Below are 18,388 nucleotides of genomic sequence, written 5' to 3'. Positions count from 1 at the left end.
AAATAATTATATATTCTTGAGGTGACTGAATTACAATATTAAAATAAGACTATAATATTGTTGAAATTTAAAATGATTAAATTCTTTTAATAAGATTATAAATTAAGTATACAAGTTTTGATTTGACACCTTTTTTTCTGTGACGCAACGAAATTGTCCGGCGAGAGATTTTTCAGGGCGTCCGTATACTCTCGATCTTTTATTTCCCCAATTGATCGCGATTCCATCGTGACGTTCAATTACGTCCGCGATTATGCGAGCGCGTCATCAGTCATCGGACAAAGTGACACGAGCGCGTGTGTAGAGACGAAACAACCGCTACTCGCTACAACGGCTACATCGATCCCCTACGCACTTTTGTATTCGATATGGAGATCCTGGGGAGCCGGTCAGCCGCGTAGCGCGTCAAGTGCGTGCGTGCGTGCGTGCGTGCGTTGCGTAACGCGGCACGCACGTCACAATGTTGCGACACAATGGCGCTAACGAGCGATGATCGACCCACGGTGCTTTGCGAGCATCCGCTTGATTCGCGGCAACGCAACGCGTTTAAACCACGCCAGTCGCGACTCGCGACGAGACGATCCTTGAATGTTCAATGCTATCGCGTTCCTAAGGCTATCTCGCGGAAATGGAGAATAGCGTTAGTAATAGTTGTCGCCGACAGTTGTGGTAGCGTATCGCTGTTTCAACGTGTAAATACGGATAAGCGCGCATTCCTACGGATCCGAGTAAATTTTCAAATTAAAGAGAATTCTCTCGATTGGACGAGATGCGTATCGCGAAAACTCGGAGCGCGCGTGTGTTATTTTCGCGCGAGATTTATCGCATCCGCGGTTGCAGGCGGTTCTCGCGTTCCCGATCGCTTGCTGCTGCTTTGCAATTTTTCGCCCTCGCGGAACTGCCCGCCGGGCTGTACCTTGTATCTCGGAAATGGATCTCGCGAGAACGAAATATGATTTTGAGGGGGATCCGAGGTGTGGAAATGGAACCGTCGTTTGTAAATTCGCGCGCACCCCCGATACATGTGTGTGTGTGTGTGTGTGTGTGTGTATGCTTTATATGCGGCTTTCGATTAGAAAGGCCTCGCGTCGCGGATCGTTCCTGCACGTGTGCAGCGTGATGCGGCCACCGAGAGGTCACGACGCCACTCGTCATCGAGATGACACTCGGAACGCCCGAGCCTCGTCTCGCCCTCTCTACGACATTCTACGCGCGGAGATTGAGAGAGCCGCGATTTATTCGCGTCCAACTATGCCGGGTATTCTTCCATTCGCAACGTCCGCGCGCATTTCAACCCCATTCATTAAAAAATAAATTTGACGCGCCTTTTGCCTTGGAAATAATTGTACGCTGCTCTTGCAGGAATCTAAAAGAAACGATCGTTGCGATTCGTATTCGTTGTACGGTTTCACCATATTTTCAACATTGATTCGTACTTATAATTATGCCAAGCTATCCGCCATCGCTCCAACGATATGCGATTAATCTCCCGTCAAAACCAGTCTTGTAGAACAGCCAGGCTCGAGAGTACTTAACTTTCTACGCGTCCTACCTGCTAGTAGAATTAGACATGTTATCCGTCGAGGTTTTTAAGACTTTTGGAAAATGATGTGTTACATTCAACATTTGATGAGTAATTATATGCATATAACGAAACTATATATTATTATTACACGTGTATATTCGTCCGATAAAATGCAGATGTCGTTTGAGCAAATTTTTCTCTCTCCTCGAATAACAGCACCGACTAGAAGTAAAATAATATCCTTGAAAAGCTATCTGTCGTATCAATAGTCTAGAATTAAATTTGAGACAATTAACAAATTTAGATTAGATAGCGGACGTAATCCTTATCGCTCTCCTCGTTCAACTCTTGCGCATCGACCTTTTCCTCGTGTTCGTGAACCCGATCGAGTAACGAGAAGAAGAGCGCGGGCGCGGGCGCGGGCGCGGGCGCGGGATGCGCGTAGGATTAAGGAAAAAAAAAGAATGGGGAGGAAGACGTTGCGCAACGTTGCGCAATCGTCTAACGAGCAGCCGACGCAACTGGAACGAATTTCACCGTTGGTAGCGACGCTAGCTAGCGCGCCGTTGCACTCGTTGCACAATGAATTTGCATTCGCGAGAGGAGGGGAGGGCAGCCGATGATACGGCGACGTCGCTTCTCTCCGGGCTCCTAAGATATCCGCTAATTTCTTTAATTACCGCCGCGGTCGGGCGTAATTAATGTCGGCCAGGGAGTAAGTCGCTCCGGTCGTTTCCGCGTTACGGAATATGTAATGAGGTAAACTCTCCTCCATCGACTACTCGCTGCTCCAGGCTGAGAGCTGCTGGAGGAGGCTGATGCGGAAATTGCGAGTCTCGCGTACAAGGATGTAGAGGAGAGAGAGAGACAGAGTACCGGGGCTGTTTTCCCAGCGAGACGCGCGTTCGATAACGAGGATACGTGTAACAATGTGTCCCGCGGCTTGTTACGCGGCTACGGTGCTATTAGAAGCTTCGTATCGAACGCGATACCGCGGAAATGTCGATGAATGATAATACTGCGTTATAATTGCGAGTCGCGTATATTGGTAATTCATCTACTTGTATACGATTCATTTTACACGCTCGTTTCTCCGTAATTAAGAGCTGCGCGCAATTTTTTTTAAGGCCCAGTCTATTGTCGCGGGACAAAAAGTTGATAATTTTCGAAGAATATTTGAAATTGATCCCTTTGACATTTCACACATGTTTTTTTGATTAACGTTAAGTAATACGTCTCGGTATTTTCGAATCTTGAATATTTCACTGTTGCTCTTTTATATCGAATATTAATTTTTTTACGCGCGCAGGGAGCAGCGTGTGCACTGTCGAAAATTGTAAAAATGATAAAAATTTGTCGATGGATAGAAGACTGGACCCTTAACCGCGACGAACCGAGGAAAGCCAGCGGTCGCGTACGATGTCGCCCCGGTGCGCAAATGTCGATGACCCTCGAACGAGTCAGGAGCGAGAACGCAGAGGACGGAAGCGCGCGCGAGCGAGCGAGAAAGAGGAGGACAAAGCGAAAGCGACGATGCTTAGAGGGAGAGGAGGCGAATCCCGAAGGAGGAGACGGGGAGGGAGGAAGAGTCGGTCCTGGTCGTTAGTGGCCTTCCTTGGTGCGAGCGGGGTCGTCGGACCGATCGTCCGTCGCTCGTTGGGAGCAGGCCTAATGGATGCCGCGTAAAGGACGACGCGGACGATGACGCCGGCGTCAACGCCGATTTCCTGGTGCGGCTTCGCGCCGCGGGGCAGTCGCCCCGGGGCCCCGCGCAGAGCCTGACCCTCGTCAGGGTCGTTGATCCGCGCTACGCGCGGCACGCGGTTTTAATGGGAGTCCGCGCGGGGATTCGAGGGACGCGCCACGCTCCGTAAATCCGCGCTCGTGGGAACGGGACTTTTTCTCCCTGTTCGAAATGACGGATACGCGATTACGGACGAGAGATGCATAGTAGAGATGCATCGAACGATCTCGTTCGCAACGATGAGAAATATTCTGTTATTTGATAAACATTCGCGGCTTACGTCAAATAGCATTAAAGTAACATCCTCCGACCGATCCGACAATGAAACTATATACAATACGTGTACTTTCTTACATCCTAATTATACTTTGGCGATCAAATTACAACTTAATTTAACGCCAACGTTCCCAGGAAACTGTCCGAGGTAATTTTTGTCCCCGCGACAGGAGCGCGAAAGAAAGGCGAGAGAGAGGAGATGCTGCGCGAGATAGCGAGAGCGCTCGTCGCGCATATATAGCCGCTGCTGCACCTGTGGCACATTTGTACGCGAGCATAGCGACATAATCTCTCGAGAGAAGCGCTTTAATATGCGCGTCTCTCGAGTCATACGCACCTATACGAGGCACCCGCGAGAGACGCCACGGAGAAAGTATATACTTTCTACAGCATCCGTGCGGGACTACCGCGTAAAGTCGTTGTCGAAACGCTTCCGTTTACGCGAGCGGAAAGGCTTTTGTCCTCGGCATACACAGTCTAATCGTACATTGATTTGCATCAGGTATTCAGAACCGACAGATGAAATTGGGTGGAATTTTCCTCCGATCGAAGTCGATTTATTAATGGTTTCAATCTCAAGCTCGATTATCCCTTTAGACATGATTCAATAAGTACTCTTCGAGTCGTGACAAGAGCCTAAGATTTGTCCCGACGCGAAAAATATTGGCGAGGAACGGTACTCGCGAATAATAACTCCCTGCTTTAAGAGAAGCAAACATCGTGAAAGTATTGTTGTGTCACTAAAGTTGAAGTACTCGCGTAGCCAGGTACAACGACGAAACGAAAGTAACCGATCAAGGATCCGTTTCGTTCCTCCGACAGCCGAAGATCGATCCGAGACGATTTAGGTCGGCGCCGCAAAAAGATAAATAGAAAAGGAAAAAAAAGAGTGCAAAATTGCCGTAGAATCCTGCGACGCGATCAATGAATTTGTCGCCATTGCTCGTGTCAAAAATAATCGCACGCGAGACGGAAAGCGTAAATCTCTTTGACAGCAGTCGTCGGTAGATGCTCGGTCTCTATCGGTCGACTCGATTCCTGGGGCGTAAAATTGGGCCCTCGCGAACTTGACCGACAGGTCCTCTCTTCTCTCCTCTCGGCTCGCAAGCGCGTCGCTTTTACGCGCCCGGATCGGACCTCCTCGAAGAGGCCGCTTCTTGCCGCGCGCAGCTACGCCAGCGGACGCTTGATGATGTTAAATCGTGTCGCAAAAAGGGCCGGAGATCCATCTTGGCTTCTTAGGAAGCCGCGGGTTGTCGTAAAAATCGTGCGCGGTAATATAGTAGCGCGGTAAATATAGTAGCGCGCGGAATGATGCTGCGACTCGCTGCTCGCGAGCGATCCGGGGAATTAGCGTCCTGTTTCCCCCGCTCCCTAGCGTCCAATCCAGTTTTGTCCCGGAGCAAATCCGCTCGTCGCGATCCGGATCTAATGCGATTCGCGCGAACGCGCGCTGGCTTCCAGATGTATGCGTCTAGCGACTCGCAATCTTTCGCGAATTTTCATGAAATCTAAACTGATATTTCGAGCCGGTCGAGCGCCGTTAGTAGTAGAATGCAAAATGCCGGCGGCGATAATGATAGACGCGCGGTAGTCGCGAGATGATGTTTCGCTTTTAGCCGGGGGTCATTCTTAAAAAGAGAAAAGAGGGGTCGGACCTCTCTCTCTCCTACTCGGACGGCGGAGATGAGGATGAGGGGGCGTTTCGCGCTCGTGAAAAGCGGTCGTGAAGGATCACGGGGGCCATTAGCTACACGCTGGTCTCGCGAGGAGGACTATCCGCTAAATGAAAGACTTTACAGACTATCGAGCGCGCCGCGTCTTTCGGTCGCACGGTCCCGCGATCTTTGATCCGCGACGGTAAATTCTTTCCATTTGCCGACTCGGCTCCTCTCCTCCGTTCCTCTCGCGAGAGATAGCACGGTAGTCGTGCCCGGTGGTTTCCCGTCGTTAATTTCGCTCCGGTGATACGCCCGTCGGCGAAATCGAGCCAGCTCCTCGATAACGCATTCCGGAATCCGCGAGGGAACGGATTCCGGAATGCTTGAAACGTAATGACCGCCCTCCTCCAACGATTAACGAGCCGCTTTGATCGGATCGGATCGAAGGATGGCGAGACGCGATGCGCGACGAGATGTGTTTATCTCTCGATGAGCTAGCCTTCCTACAGCATCTGTACAGAGTCTGTTGATTACACGAGTCGAGGAACTCGGCGCTCGACTGCATCGTCGCAAAATGATTTGCAAAATTACAATGATATACATTGAAGATATTGTTTTCTTTTTTTTTCGCGTATAAAACTCAAACGTTACATCTCGAATTGCGCGCAAAGTGAGATACGCGTATATAAAGGTTTGTACAGCTGTGCTATTACACAGAGAAAAATGTATACCGTATTCGAGTAAATACTATTGAATTTCAAGTATATCATAAGTTTACCACCACAAGCACTAAATTTAATTGAATATATTCTGAATTTTAGTAAACAATATTAAATTAAAACAAAAAGTTGGTTTGCTGGCTAGTCGACGTACAGTAATTCCTTGTTGAAGAAAACTATTACTTAAAAAAAGAAAAATAAAGTGAGCAATCGCTTTTCTTGGCAGTAGAATGATATTTTTCTCCTTTTATACGCTATACGGCGCGCGGCCGATTTCTCCGCGGAAATGCAAAGTAATATCGCGAGCGCGTTAAATCCCATTCCGCGGGATATTCGAGCGGAACCCCGCGGGAATATCCCGCGTTCGACACACTCGCGACATAAGAAAACGCCGCGCTCTCGGGAAGCGCATGTCCTCGATAAGATCTGCGGTACGCCTGGTTGATTGAAACACGTTCCTCGGAATGAAATGTTCGCCGTAGCGGAAAGTAATGTAGCTTTTTCCATTAACCGACTCGCGGGCCTTCTCTCGACGACATGTACATAATATGCCGCGACCTAATAACAATATTGCGTTTTATCCCGAATGGAAGTAATCTCGCGCGTCGCGTCGAAACCATCGGCGAGATTCTCGGAGAGAAAACGAGCCGGTGATTCGTTCGTTTTCGAAGGAAGGAGAAACTCGAAAGCGCGCCGGCGACTCGCCTCTCTTTTTGGGGGTTTCTCCGCGGATGATGTAAAGCGATGGCGGAATGCTCGATCAAGGTTAACGACGCTGGCGTATTTAGTCTTGACCTTGGCAAGCGCGATCGAGATGGAAACCGTGTACGTCCTCTCACCTTCCCCGCCTGTCATGACCGTGACTTTCCTCGGATTTCTTCGTCCGAGAGTAGTCGCGTACCTCGCCGAGAACCAGGAGGTTAATGACGGCGGGAGGAGTTTGCCTCCCTCGGGAAGAATGCCGCGGAAAGAAATCGGGTTAATCTCTCTCTCGAGTCGTGCCAGATGTAAATGACGACTTTTCACTCGCGAGGCTCGATGAGAAAAGCTTCTCCGACACGAGCAATTTCGAATTGACTGCGATTACAAGCTTGCTTCCAAGAGTCGACGTTTTAAAAACACGCGATAATCGGACCCCTTTCTATATTGTTTAATGATGAAATAAAATCCGCGAAATCCGCGTAAATTATCCAACATTAGCATCGAGTTACGTTCGCGACCGATGGCAAGAAAGTAATTCGCCAACTAATAGATTGGCACTTAGCATCAATCGTAGCCAAGCGTATTACTCGCACGCGAATGTAATCTCGCAATGTTAACCGGGTTATTGGCCGCCGCAACGAGATGCAATCTTAATCTCGGTCGTGCGGCATAAGCGTTGACCCTGTTAATGACACGAATAGTCGATATTATTCGAAGCCTCGGTTCGGTTGCTGCAGCCTGCCCGGCTGTTAAATTGCATCTGCTGCCGAGTTCACGAAAGGAAAAGAGTGCAAATTGAAGCATCTGCAAAAAGCTAGATGCCATTTTCTAGATGCATTTTAGATCCATTCTCTCTCATCATTTTAAAAGCAATATTTATTATAAACGCGCGCAGTTTGATAGATCTCATCCAGTTTCGGCCGACACCTGCGCGTCCGCGAGAGAAATATCGTAAGCAACAAAGTCCACGATAATAGACGGACGGCAGCTGCAAAAGACAGGTGGAAGGATCCCGAATCGCAACTTGAGAACAAGCCCGCCCGACTTTCATTCGTTAGATTAACGCGCCTCGCAGATCGCGTCCGTGGATAAAAAGCGCGATAAAATTCCAAGCTACATTTTCAAAATTACATTTGTCGATTAATTAAAAACGTTTATAACGTAAATAACGTATATAAAATTAGACTGAATAAAAGTGACCGTTTTGTGACGAATCAATCATTTGTACAAACACAGAATGCATTAGATTGCAAATCTTGTAAAATCATAAAATGATATTGAAAACATAAGTGTATAATATTTATATGCAGCAACGAATACATCGGCAGAAGAGGAGAAGACCCCGCCTTGCGACGAACAAGGACGCAAACATTGATATCTTTGGCGAACGAGAGATAATCGGCGTAATAATCAGCAGTTTACTCTCAGCGGAGGCATGAAAGTGCCAAGCTCGATAGCGATAGGGCGGTATCGCGATAATAATACCGTCGTCGTTGTTGTCGTCAACGTTGCGATGTCAGGTTTACAGTTGCGCCATTAGTACGGCGACGCCGGCGAGATTGCGAGAAGGGATGACGGCTTCTCGTCTCGGAACGCCACGGTTTCTTCAATCGCGCCGATGATGTTTCGATTCGCCACGGTTTATCATTCGTCGATGCGACAAGGATTCGCGGAAGCGATATCCCTCGCCCACCGCCATCTCCCCTCTCTCCCCCGCTTTGATCCGAGACGATACAAGGCCGGTCGTCACGCAGTCGCACGGCAGTTTAGCGCTTTCGCGTCGCGTAATCGCAGATTACGCCTCTGCGACGTGCGAGGAGTTGACGATACGACTCGGCCGGATATATAACGGTACTCGAGCGTGTTTTCCCGATAAAACCACTCGCGGACGACTACTCTGGGAAACTGGTATAGACACTTTTTAACGCGATCTTTCGATGAAATCGATACGATCTACGCAACATCTCGTCTCGGATGGAACACGACACATCCAGATATCGTGTTTCGACTAGTCTCTAAAAAAATTTCCACCATAATTACATTCCTCTTAATATATTAAATTGCTTTTCCATATATAGATGTGTGGGGGGAGGGGGAGAGGGGAGGGAATGCACGCGAATCGCGGATAATATAGAGCGACGCTTCCCTCGCCGAGCAGAACGGAAAGATCTGCTCGGAGATTAGATGATGGCTAATTGCAATCGAAATCGAATCGCGAGCCGCGATCCTACGCGTTTGGCAACGCGCGAGCGTAAAATCAGCCGTGTCGCGACACGTGTCATTGCTCCTCATTTTCCGTTTAGCGAAATAACGTACCGAGAGACGCATCAGATAGGTTTGCCTCCGTCAACAGACCGTAATTAGAACGCCAGAGATAACGATTCGCCTCGATAGACAACACTTTGGTCGCGTTCGCGCGTCAACCTACATTTCGACCAGCGAGCAGCGGTTCTCACCCGCTGACATTGTCAATTGTCGCTAAAGAAACGGCGGTAAAGAAACGGCTAGATATATTTTTCTACGACTCGTTTGCGCTTTAATGTATTAATTTTTAAACATTCTTGTCACATTACAATTTGTTATCGACTGTAATTAATTTCTCCGAGCCGCGATGGCGTCATCCAGGTAAAAAGGACCATCGAGAAAACGAGCCGAGAAATACTTGACGTTCCATCTCATTCCCGTCGCGCTCTCTGCGGGATATCATCGGGTGGACAATGGCCACTAATGATGCTTACTTTGACGCCTGTCCTTTCTGGCGGTTCTTTCGTGCCGTATCTATCTCTTGACTGGTGGCCGTCCCTCTCTCTCTTTCTCTCTCTCTCTCTCTCTCTTACCTGGAAGACTCTTTGGGCCCTAACGCATCGCGCCTTTAATGGATGACATCCGAAAGATATTTCCCCGCGTCTCCTTGGTCAAACGCGCGCTTTCCCCGCTTTCGACGAATAATAAATAACGTTGGATGTTTCCTACGTAAACATTCTGCCTTTCGTCGCGTTCTTCCATTTCTGCCATTACGCATTGATTTCTCTCCCGGTCGCGCGACATGGATTCTCCTCGCTTACTTACAACTTGTTTGCGAATAGATTAGCGACAAATAAATATTATTGAGATATATTTCTAAATCGTATTGCATCGTAAAGTAATATTTCATCGAACGGGACTAGGATTGCGCGAGATTAATCTCGATTGTCTCTCTTGAAATTCAAGTCTTGTAATTCTCGAGACAAAATCGAGACAAGATTTTTAATTATTTATCAAGAGATCTAGATTGGAACACCAAGATTAAGATTATCAAGATTATTAGTCTTATTAAAATTATTGATTAAAAAAAAATTATATATATGTTTGTAAAGGAGAAAAAGATCGAGAAATATATCATGTAGGAGCTTGAAAAATTTTATTAGACAAATGAAAAAATATTTATACATTATGTAACAAATACTGCTCGTTACTAGCGAGAAAAAAATTCGCTTCCAAAGTGCGCGTCGCACTTTCTCATGAGACGCGACAAACCTTTACGTAATGAACGTAAACGCGTGCTTTCACTATTAACGTTGCTCGAATTTAGGCCCGCGGATCTAACCGCGTGCATTGCCCCGACGAGTCGGCTTTCTAACGTCTGTTTAGATCGTCGGATTACACAGCGAGTAATTTTCTCGCTCGCGAGACTCTCGGTGCGATGAAACTTTTCTCGTACAATACCGACGCGCGCAAACGCGCGTATATTCCCATATTAACGCGATTGTCTCGGCTTTTTTCACGGCAACGCATTTTCGCGATAACGATGCAGAAATTGCGGAAATCGAGAGGGGTGATTAAATGCAATAATTTTAAGCGCGCATCCAAAGAAAATCGGTTCGTGAAAAATTCGCAAGCGATGAGTTACATTCTCGCCGCGATGATTCAATCCTACGCATATTATATTATGTTGTTGCATGCGCGTGTATGTAGGACGTTCCTAGTCTCCGCATAATTGGAAAGATTTTGCAATCGCATCGCGGGATTCAATATTGCGATCAATTGCAATCTCTCCGTTACATTACGTGCAAATGTTCAATTCCGCGATTCAATCTCGGATTCCAATTCACGGTCGCAATTTGTCATCCGATCTGCAGAGCGGAAAAAGTTGAGAGTTCCAACACGCAACCTTCGTCTTATATATATATTTAATAAACACGTACATGATTTTTCCGTGACGAGATTTACACTTGGCGTGCCGCGTTCCCTGTAATCAGGAAAAGCAAGGAGGAAAGGAACGAGGCGTTATTAACGGAAACAGTGAAAGCGCCCGGTCGTTTTACGCGACTCGCTCGTGCGAAACATTATTATTCGCTCGGCTCTCAATGTCTTCATTAGAATGTATGTGTCGCCTGTAGAGACGCAAATTGTAGTCATTAGCGCGCTGGACGCCGATTACGCTGAAAAAAAAAAAATGATGAAATTCAATTATTTTCTCGGCGAAATGAAACGTCCATGATTCGCAATCAACGTTTTAATGAACGGACGCGCGCCGCGAAAGCAATCTCGAGTTGTGCGCTACGAGTATTTGCTTGGCAGTATTGCTGGGCACGATTTGTCACCCTTGAGCAACTTTGAATTTCGATTCTTCAAGTTTGATGAAAATTATTCCTCGCTTGCGCCTCGTGTATATCTTTGCTGCTTGCCCGTCAATGCGATGCTATTACTTTGACACGGGTGTATATGCGATGTAATTTACATTTTCTCACTCTTTGTTTGCAGAGGTAAATACGCGACGGTGAGAAGATGTCGCGAGAGGTCTAGCGGCAGGCAGTGGGCCGCCAAGTTCCTGAGGAAACGACGGCGGGCCCAGGAGCTCAGAGCGGAAGCGCTTCACGAGGTCGCTGTGCTGGATGCCGCGGCCCATTGTTCTCGTCTCGTCTCCCTACACCAGGTCTTTGAGACCAATACCGAGATGGTGCTCGTCCTCGAACTGTAAGTACAAGGACGTTCCGCGTCTCCGCCTACGTTTCCGATCGCATCAAAACGTTGTAAAACATGGTGCTTGGATCTCGAATAAAAAACTCGCCTCTTTTTCTTCCACGCGATAAAACACGGAAAGGATGGCTGCCTTTCGCGATTACGTACACGTATGTTTGTTTCGCGCGACGAGGAAGGAAAATAAAACTGAATGACGAGGATATCGTGGCGCGTGTAACTTTCTACATTTCGTAATCTCTGCTAATTATTTCAAAAGTAGGACGGAGAGCGAGCGTACATCGCGTGCGTCGCTCGTAAAATTATAAATCGCATCGATTCGTTTGGACGCGCGTAAAATTTATTTGCGCGCGAATAAATTTATACCTGTATGCGTATAGCCGACGCGCCGCGCGAGAAAATGTAAATATTGTTCGAGTCGCGCGAGATGCGGAGGTACAGATACACGCTTATTGCGACAGGGCTCCTGGCGGCGAATTACAAATGATACTCGACCGAGATGAGGAAGTTCCAGAGGAGCGGCAGGTCGCCCGATTGCTGAAGCAGATTTTGGACGGGATCGCCTTTCTGCATTCCCTCAACGTAGCTCATCTCGACATCAAGGTGAGTTTTCAAATAAACTATTTATATAATAAAAGCTTGTAGTAAGATGTTGTATATAACGCGACGACCATCGGAAATGTGGGGAAAAAAGTGCGGCTGCTATTAATATTCAAACTCGTACTCTATATTCAAGTATAAATGTGACGCAACATTTCTTTACGATTTCTCTTTGAAAATATATGCGTATCTAGTTACAACATTATTATCTATATTTATAATTTTCACTTGTATTATCTGCAATAATTTTTTCGTTTGACATCAATTTCCAAATTATCACACAGAGTATGTTGACGGGAATATTTTTGGTAGTCGCCCGTAATAATATCTTATTTTGATCGGCGGTAATAAATTTCCCACCTTGGCATTTTTATCGAGAATTACCATTGAAAATGACGCGAGCGAGTTTTGCACGAGAGATTCGCTTCTTCGGTATATCTTTAGATGTTAAAAATAACGAGGAGAGATAACGTCGGGCGTAGATTGTCGCTCGTGTAAATAATAATTCTTATCTCGTTTTCTTCCTGCGTGTGTCTTGAAAGAGCGCTCAAAGAGAGAACTTGGCCGAGGCATCTTTTAGCGATACATTCAATGTCTCTCTCGAATTAAATGACGAAAATTAAAGAAAATGACGAAAATTAAAATTGAACGAAATTAGCGATTCGGCAATTCGATAAAAATTATTTTAACGAGGCGAGTCTCGTCCAAGTTTTCCCGGAAAATGAAAATATCGACGGGAAAAAGGATGATGCGTATTCGCTTTCGTCGGCGGATCGCATCTTTATCGCGCCAAATCTTGGACGGACGCTGCACTTTGGGACGTTGCGAGAAAGAGATTCTCTGGCAAGGGAGCGACGACACGACATTTCGGGCGCCTCTGGCAATTTCTCAGCTACGGGGCTGTGCGCGGGGCTGCGCGGGGCTGCGCGGGGCTGCGCGCGTTCCGTGTCGCGGCCCGCACCATCGACCTAAATCGTAACGTTATGTAAACGTTTACGTTTGTGGCGCGCGCTGCGGCCAACGACTCTTTGCCAAATGACTGATTAGCGTAAGATTCTTATGTGATTCTTATGCCGACAGCAATGTACATTTTGCGACAATATTCCGTCGCGTTTTGCAGATTGATACATTTTTCGGTCTTGCATTTGGCACAATTATAGTTTCGTACACAGAGAAAAATGTATTCAAGTAAATATTATTTATTTTAGTAAGTGCAGTATTTCAAGAATATTGAATTAAAACAAAAATTTGATTCGCTTACTACAAGACGTAAAGTGAGTTTGATTTTTCGTTGATACAACTTTACAATATTCCTGAAGAGAAAATAATTTCTTCTTTTGAGTGCACGATAATGAGATTTTCTAACACTTGTATGACGAGTATATTTGAAGATTATTATCAAGAATATATTTCTCGTCGAAGACGAGAACTATCCCTTAAAAAAAGAAAAATAAACCGAGTAATCTCTCGCTTTTCTTGGCTTCAGTAGAATGATATTTTTCTCCGTGTAGGTGCAAATGTGGGAAAATATATGAAATATAACGAAATGGTTGGTTAAAATATAATTGCTTCGCAATCGTTTAACGCTCATTCTAAAAGACGGGAGCTACGTGTGTAAATTTTTTGTTCACGCGTGCATTTTTGCGTAGATTCCGCCGAGAGAGAAAGAAAGGTCGTTTAAAATCAGTCTCGCGCTATCACCGTCCTCGCGCCGTTATGTCACCTGACACTTGACGGTGGAAGAAATGAAAATAGATCGAGCACACGTATCGCGCACACTCCTCGATGATTCATCTAATCCCACGCGCCTCTCTCCCCGATGTCTCTAAATTCCATTTGAAACGTCATCGCGAGCGCCGCACGAGAGTCGCGCGTACGATCCTGTTTTTGGGCGGAGCGGATGATAAATCCATTAAAATAATACGGATAATACGTGCACGAAAACGTCGCGACGAAACGCGACGAAACGCGACGAAACGCTACGATGTAGCGCCTCGAAACAACGCGTGACTATGGAATGTCGACGAAATTAAGCAGGCGCCAATAGGACGTTTCCGTCTCACGAAATATTTTTGTCCGCGGCGACGTACGAGAAGAACGTCTGCACGGAAATAGCCCCTTGTATTTCGTTATTATTTCTCAACAGCACAATATGACGTTTTATACTATAATTCATCACAGATATCATTTTCTCGGGGCTAAAAATCAAATCTTTCTCGTTGCGGCGAGGGAGCCCCATTCACAATTTCATGCGGCGTTTCATAAAAGTCACGTAATTGAATTAATATCTCACTCGTTTTTAGGCGATTTAAATTTGAGATGCGAGAATAACGCGATTCGCCAAACAATGATTTATAAAAAATACAATCGAGTCGTTGAAATGTTAAATCTAATCTCTTCGATGCCAAAAATAACTCGTTTGTCGCGGCTCAAAGTCTTATTGTAGCAATAATCGGAAATAAATCCCTCTTCGACTTTTATACGTCATCTCATCGTATCGAGCACGCATCGGATCAGCTGACAAGATTTTTTCACTTGACGTGCAGAGACTTGCACGTTGCAATTTGCACCCTGCACCCTACACTTGCGCGCTAGGTGTACGAGATGTATGTTTATCGATTATCGGCGTGATCGATATGAGGGAGCCAAGGTAAGCGAGTTGTATTAATAATGTTCCGGCGGCAATATGTACGCGTACAGGTCAGGCTATCGCGCAAGTTTCCAACTCTCGTTCCCGTACGTATCTCCTTTTAACGTAGCACGTCGCGTAACGAGATGATGGCAGTTATATAATCCAATTTACTCGGCTTTCGCAAATTTACGTTCGAATCGCTCGATTCATCATTGACCGCTCAATTACCTCGTCGATTTACGGTTGTCGTTTCGCGCCCGTTATAACATTTCGTCGGAGCCAAATTATGCGATGTATTTGATAATGATGACGAAATTAAAATCTCTGCATTTGTTTATTCAACAATCGCTACGACGAAATGTCGTCACGTTCGAAAGAACCAACCTTTGTCACATTCTTATCAATTCTGCCCCCTCGTGATAAAGACCGACTCGATTATGCATTTGAACGAGATGATTTATTCTGATATCGCGGTATTTTCGAACCGATAAGATAATTTTGTGCGCGAATGATACGAATGAGCGCTGTTGTGTCACAACGGCGTAATTTCAATTCTTTAACTCGTCGTTCGAAAGGCAGTTCTGTGAAATTAAATATAAAGCGATAGTTTCAAATCGATCAATTGGTCCCGATAGCGCTTTATTAGTTGGGACGGATAGGAATGTCGCGGTCTTCTCGAGATCGTATCTTGGTTAACGGTGAATCATCGGATCTCCATCATGACGTTTTCGATTCATTGACCCGTGAGAGCGAACGCGACGGTGTTTATTTTTTTCTCGCGGCCATTGAGCGAACGCGTTGAAAAAAATAAGCCTCCGACGGCTTCGATATGCTTTGGAAGTCGGCCAGATTTTTGCATCGGTCGGCTTTGCATTTCGCGAAAATACGCGTCGTACGCTTTTGTTCGATGTATCGTCGCGCATCAAAGCTGCCAGACGCGCGGCGGAATTCTTTTAAACGCCCGTTGCACCGCGATGAGATCTACGTACTAAATATACAAAGAGACGGCAGACTTTTATGCGCTCTAAAAGACTTTGACGCGATATTTATTCTCCTTTACTCTCGACTTTGCGCAGTCTTCTTTTCTCTTTTTCCTCTTTTGCTTATGTAAAAGTTGTCTCGCTGGATCTCGCTTGCCGCTTGTCCTCTTTATCATTTATCAATAACATTTCGAGCGTCTTTTGCGACCATTCCGTTCCGAGGTGATTGTTATTTCGCGCCATCTGGCAAAATAAGTTTCCAAGAAAGTGATCGATTTTCTGCATTTACAAGGAAAACGAAAAAATTTGTGATGATTACGCGCGCGAAATGTAAGACGCCGACCGAGAAAGGTAATTGGCCGGCGAGCGGATTAATCAGCGCGCATTGAGGGTTCATCCTAAAAATAACGCCGCGCCACGAATTCACGCGATATATCGCGGCCAAATATAGATTTCGCGGTTATGAATGGAAAAATGCACGCGAATTCCTTGGCCGACGTCCAAGGGGCCTTCTTGGCCGGCGGCCACAAGCTTTCGGGCGCCTTCTAAAGCCGGCCTCACACCGTACTAGTTCACGCTCGAAACGGAACAGCTATATCCGTCGCGTCGCGCCGCGTCGCGCGATGAAATAGCTCGGCGTCCGTCGGCCGTGCAAATTTGAGAATTTGCACGTCGTGTTAATTGCGGTGTCTCCGTGTGTCGCCGAGCTTTCCCGAAGCGACCGCGCGATCCCGATGTTCCGTTTTGCATTCCATCGCGATGACTCGTTCCGCCAAATGTTATTCATGCGCATCCATCATGCGGCGAACGTTGGCAAATATTAATTAACTGGAACAGACGTGGAATCGCGACAAATGAAATGACGTAATTTAGCATTTTTTCCGCTTAATTAATCGTATTCTTGTGATGTAATACAAGAGAGCACGTGTACGTGTATCTTTGTGCACGTATATATATCTTTCAACTTTTTTCCTACCCGCTTGAGACGGGCAATTTTTTCGGAAATTTTCTCCAATTTTCAAGAAAATTGCGCGCGTACGCATCAACGAGAAAAAAAAATCATTGTTCCCGTTATCTGCTCGCGGCTCTGCGGCTCGGCTTATTCTTTGCGGCCGTTTCTAGCCGCGAAATGCTTACCGTTGATTCAAGAATAGACAAGAGCTGGTCAGTCCGCGCTAGTCGGGGAGACACGCTCTGTCGAGTAGAACGAGAGAGAAAGAGAGTTTGCAAAGATGAAAAATGCGTGGCCTATGCATTCGCCCGTGAAACTTGTAGTATAGAAGCGATCGTAAAATACCGATAAAAGTGAGCACCGCGTATCGGAATGTTGCTTATTTATCCAAATCGCATTTCGCCCCACGATTCGTAGCTCGATTGCTGTCAGTTTGATAAAATCGCGTTACGAATATGCCATTTGCTTTTTGGCGAAAAGTCCTGGTGGCCGGCCGAGCAATTGCGATCGCGCGGAGATAGACGAATTTGTCGTTAAATTGCGGATTACATTTGAATTGAATTGGACAATCTCTGCTTATTCGAGCAACAAATTGCCACGGGGATGATAAACATGGGCGAGTCGGGGAATATTACGCGCGCTAATAATAGGCGCTAATAATACGCGCGCAATAATATCGCGATAAAATCGGCGCGAAATAGCAACGGGGCTACTTTCGTAACCGCGCGCCTTTCCCCTGACCTGGGTCGCGCACACGCGTGTGGGTGTCGCGAATCGAAAATCAACGTTCCCTTCGAATCCCGCGCTCGCGAAATCGCGTTTTGCGGTTTCTCGCCAAGGACTCGCGATCGACTGGCGCGCTCTTTAACGAACGGCTAATCCTTTCACTGTCGGACGGAACGTTGAGACTTTGGAACATTTATTCGTATACTTTTTCTTTTTCGGTCGCGCACCGTCACACTTCTCGGTCAATTAGTAGCCTTTTAGGTGTCGCAAGATGACAACTGGTTGGCCAAGAGCAACGACAGCCGGTGAAGCGATAGAGGCTAATCCTGTCGTCCGAAGCGACGACTCTTTCCCTCTCCGAATTTAATCTTCCATTCGAGCAATAAATCATACAATTAGCGTACATTTACAAAAAGTGCGTTATTGTTGGCGTCACTTTTTTTATCGCGAGGATACGAGTAATAACCGTTTCACTTTTTATTATAGAAACTACAAGTCGACGATGGCACAAGACATTAATCATCACATTTTATTTTATTCGACGTTGCGTCTATTTTTCATATAGCTACATCTATATTTCCTGTCTATAATCCTAACGGTACAAACTCCTTTTTTATACATGTTACCTTACGAATCTGTTTGTATTATCTGACCAAGAGAGAGAACGGCACCCTGAAATTTCAACATCCGTGTTTTGCGCGTGTCATTTGTTCCGGCAGGACATTTTAAAACAATAAAGAAGGTCGTGGGACGGTACGGTACAAGAACGAATAATGTGCTCGTAACAAAGTGCTGTCCAAGTAATTGTGACACGTTTTAGTGCTTGTCAGTTTTACGTGCTCGCTTTCGCTAGAAGCAGCAGCGACAACAATATCAATGATGACGAGCAACACGATGACGGAGAAAATAGCA

General features: G+C 46.2%; 1 protein-coding gene across 1 annotated transcript in view; it reads left to right on the top strand.

The window, feature by feature from the left end:
• Positions 1-18,388, top strand: part of LOC105249947 (death-associated protein kinase related) — a 78,884-nt gene that overhangs the window by 46,417 nt on the left and 14,079 nt on the right. The window contains exons 2-3 of the mRNA XM_011255766.2: positions 11,371-11,583; positions 12,048-12,189. Of these exons, the coding sequence (XP_011254068.1) occupies positions 11,371-11,583; positions 12,048-12,189 (355 nt within the window). The remainder of the gene's footprint in view (positions 1-11,370; positions 11,584-12,047; positions 12,190-18,388) is intronic.

This window comes from Camponotus floridanus, unplaced genomic scaffold (genome assembly GCF_003227725.1).
Source record: "Camponotus floridanus strain SB8 unplaced genomic scaffold, Cflo_v7.5 scaffold218, whole genome shotgun sequence".
NCBI lineage: Eukaryota > Metazoa > Arthropoda > Insecta > Hymenoptera > Formicidae > Camponotus > Camponotus floridanus.
The sequence above is the reverse complement of the archived record's forward strand: the minus strand, read 5'-3'. Positions and strand labels throughout refer to the sequence as shown.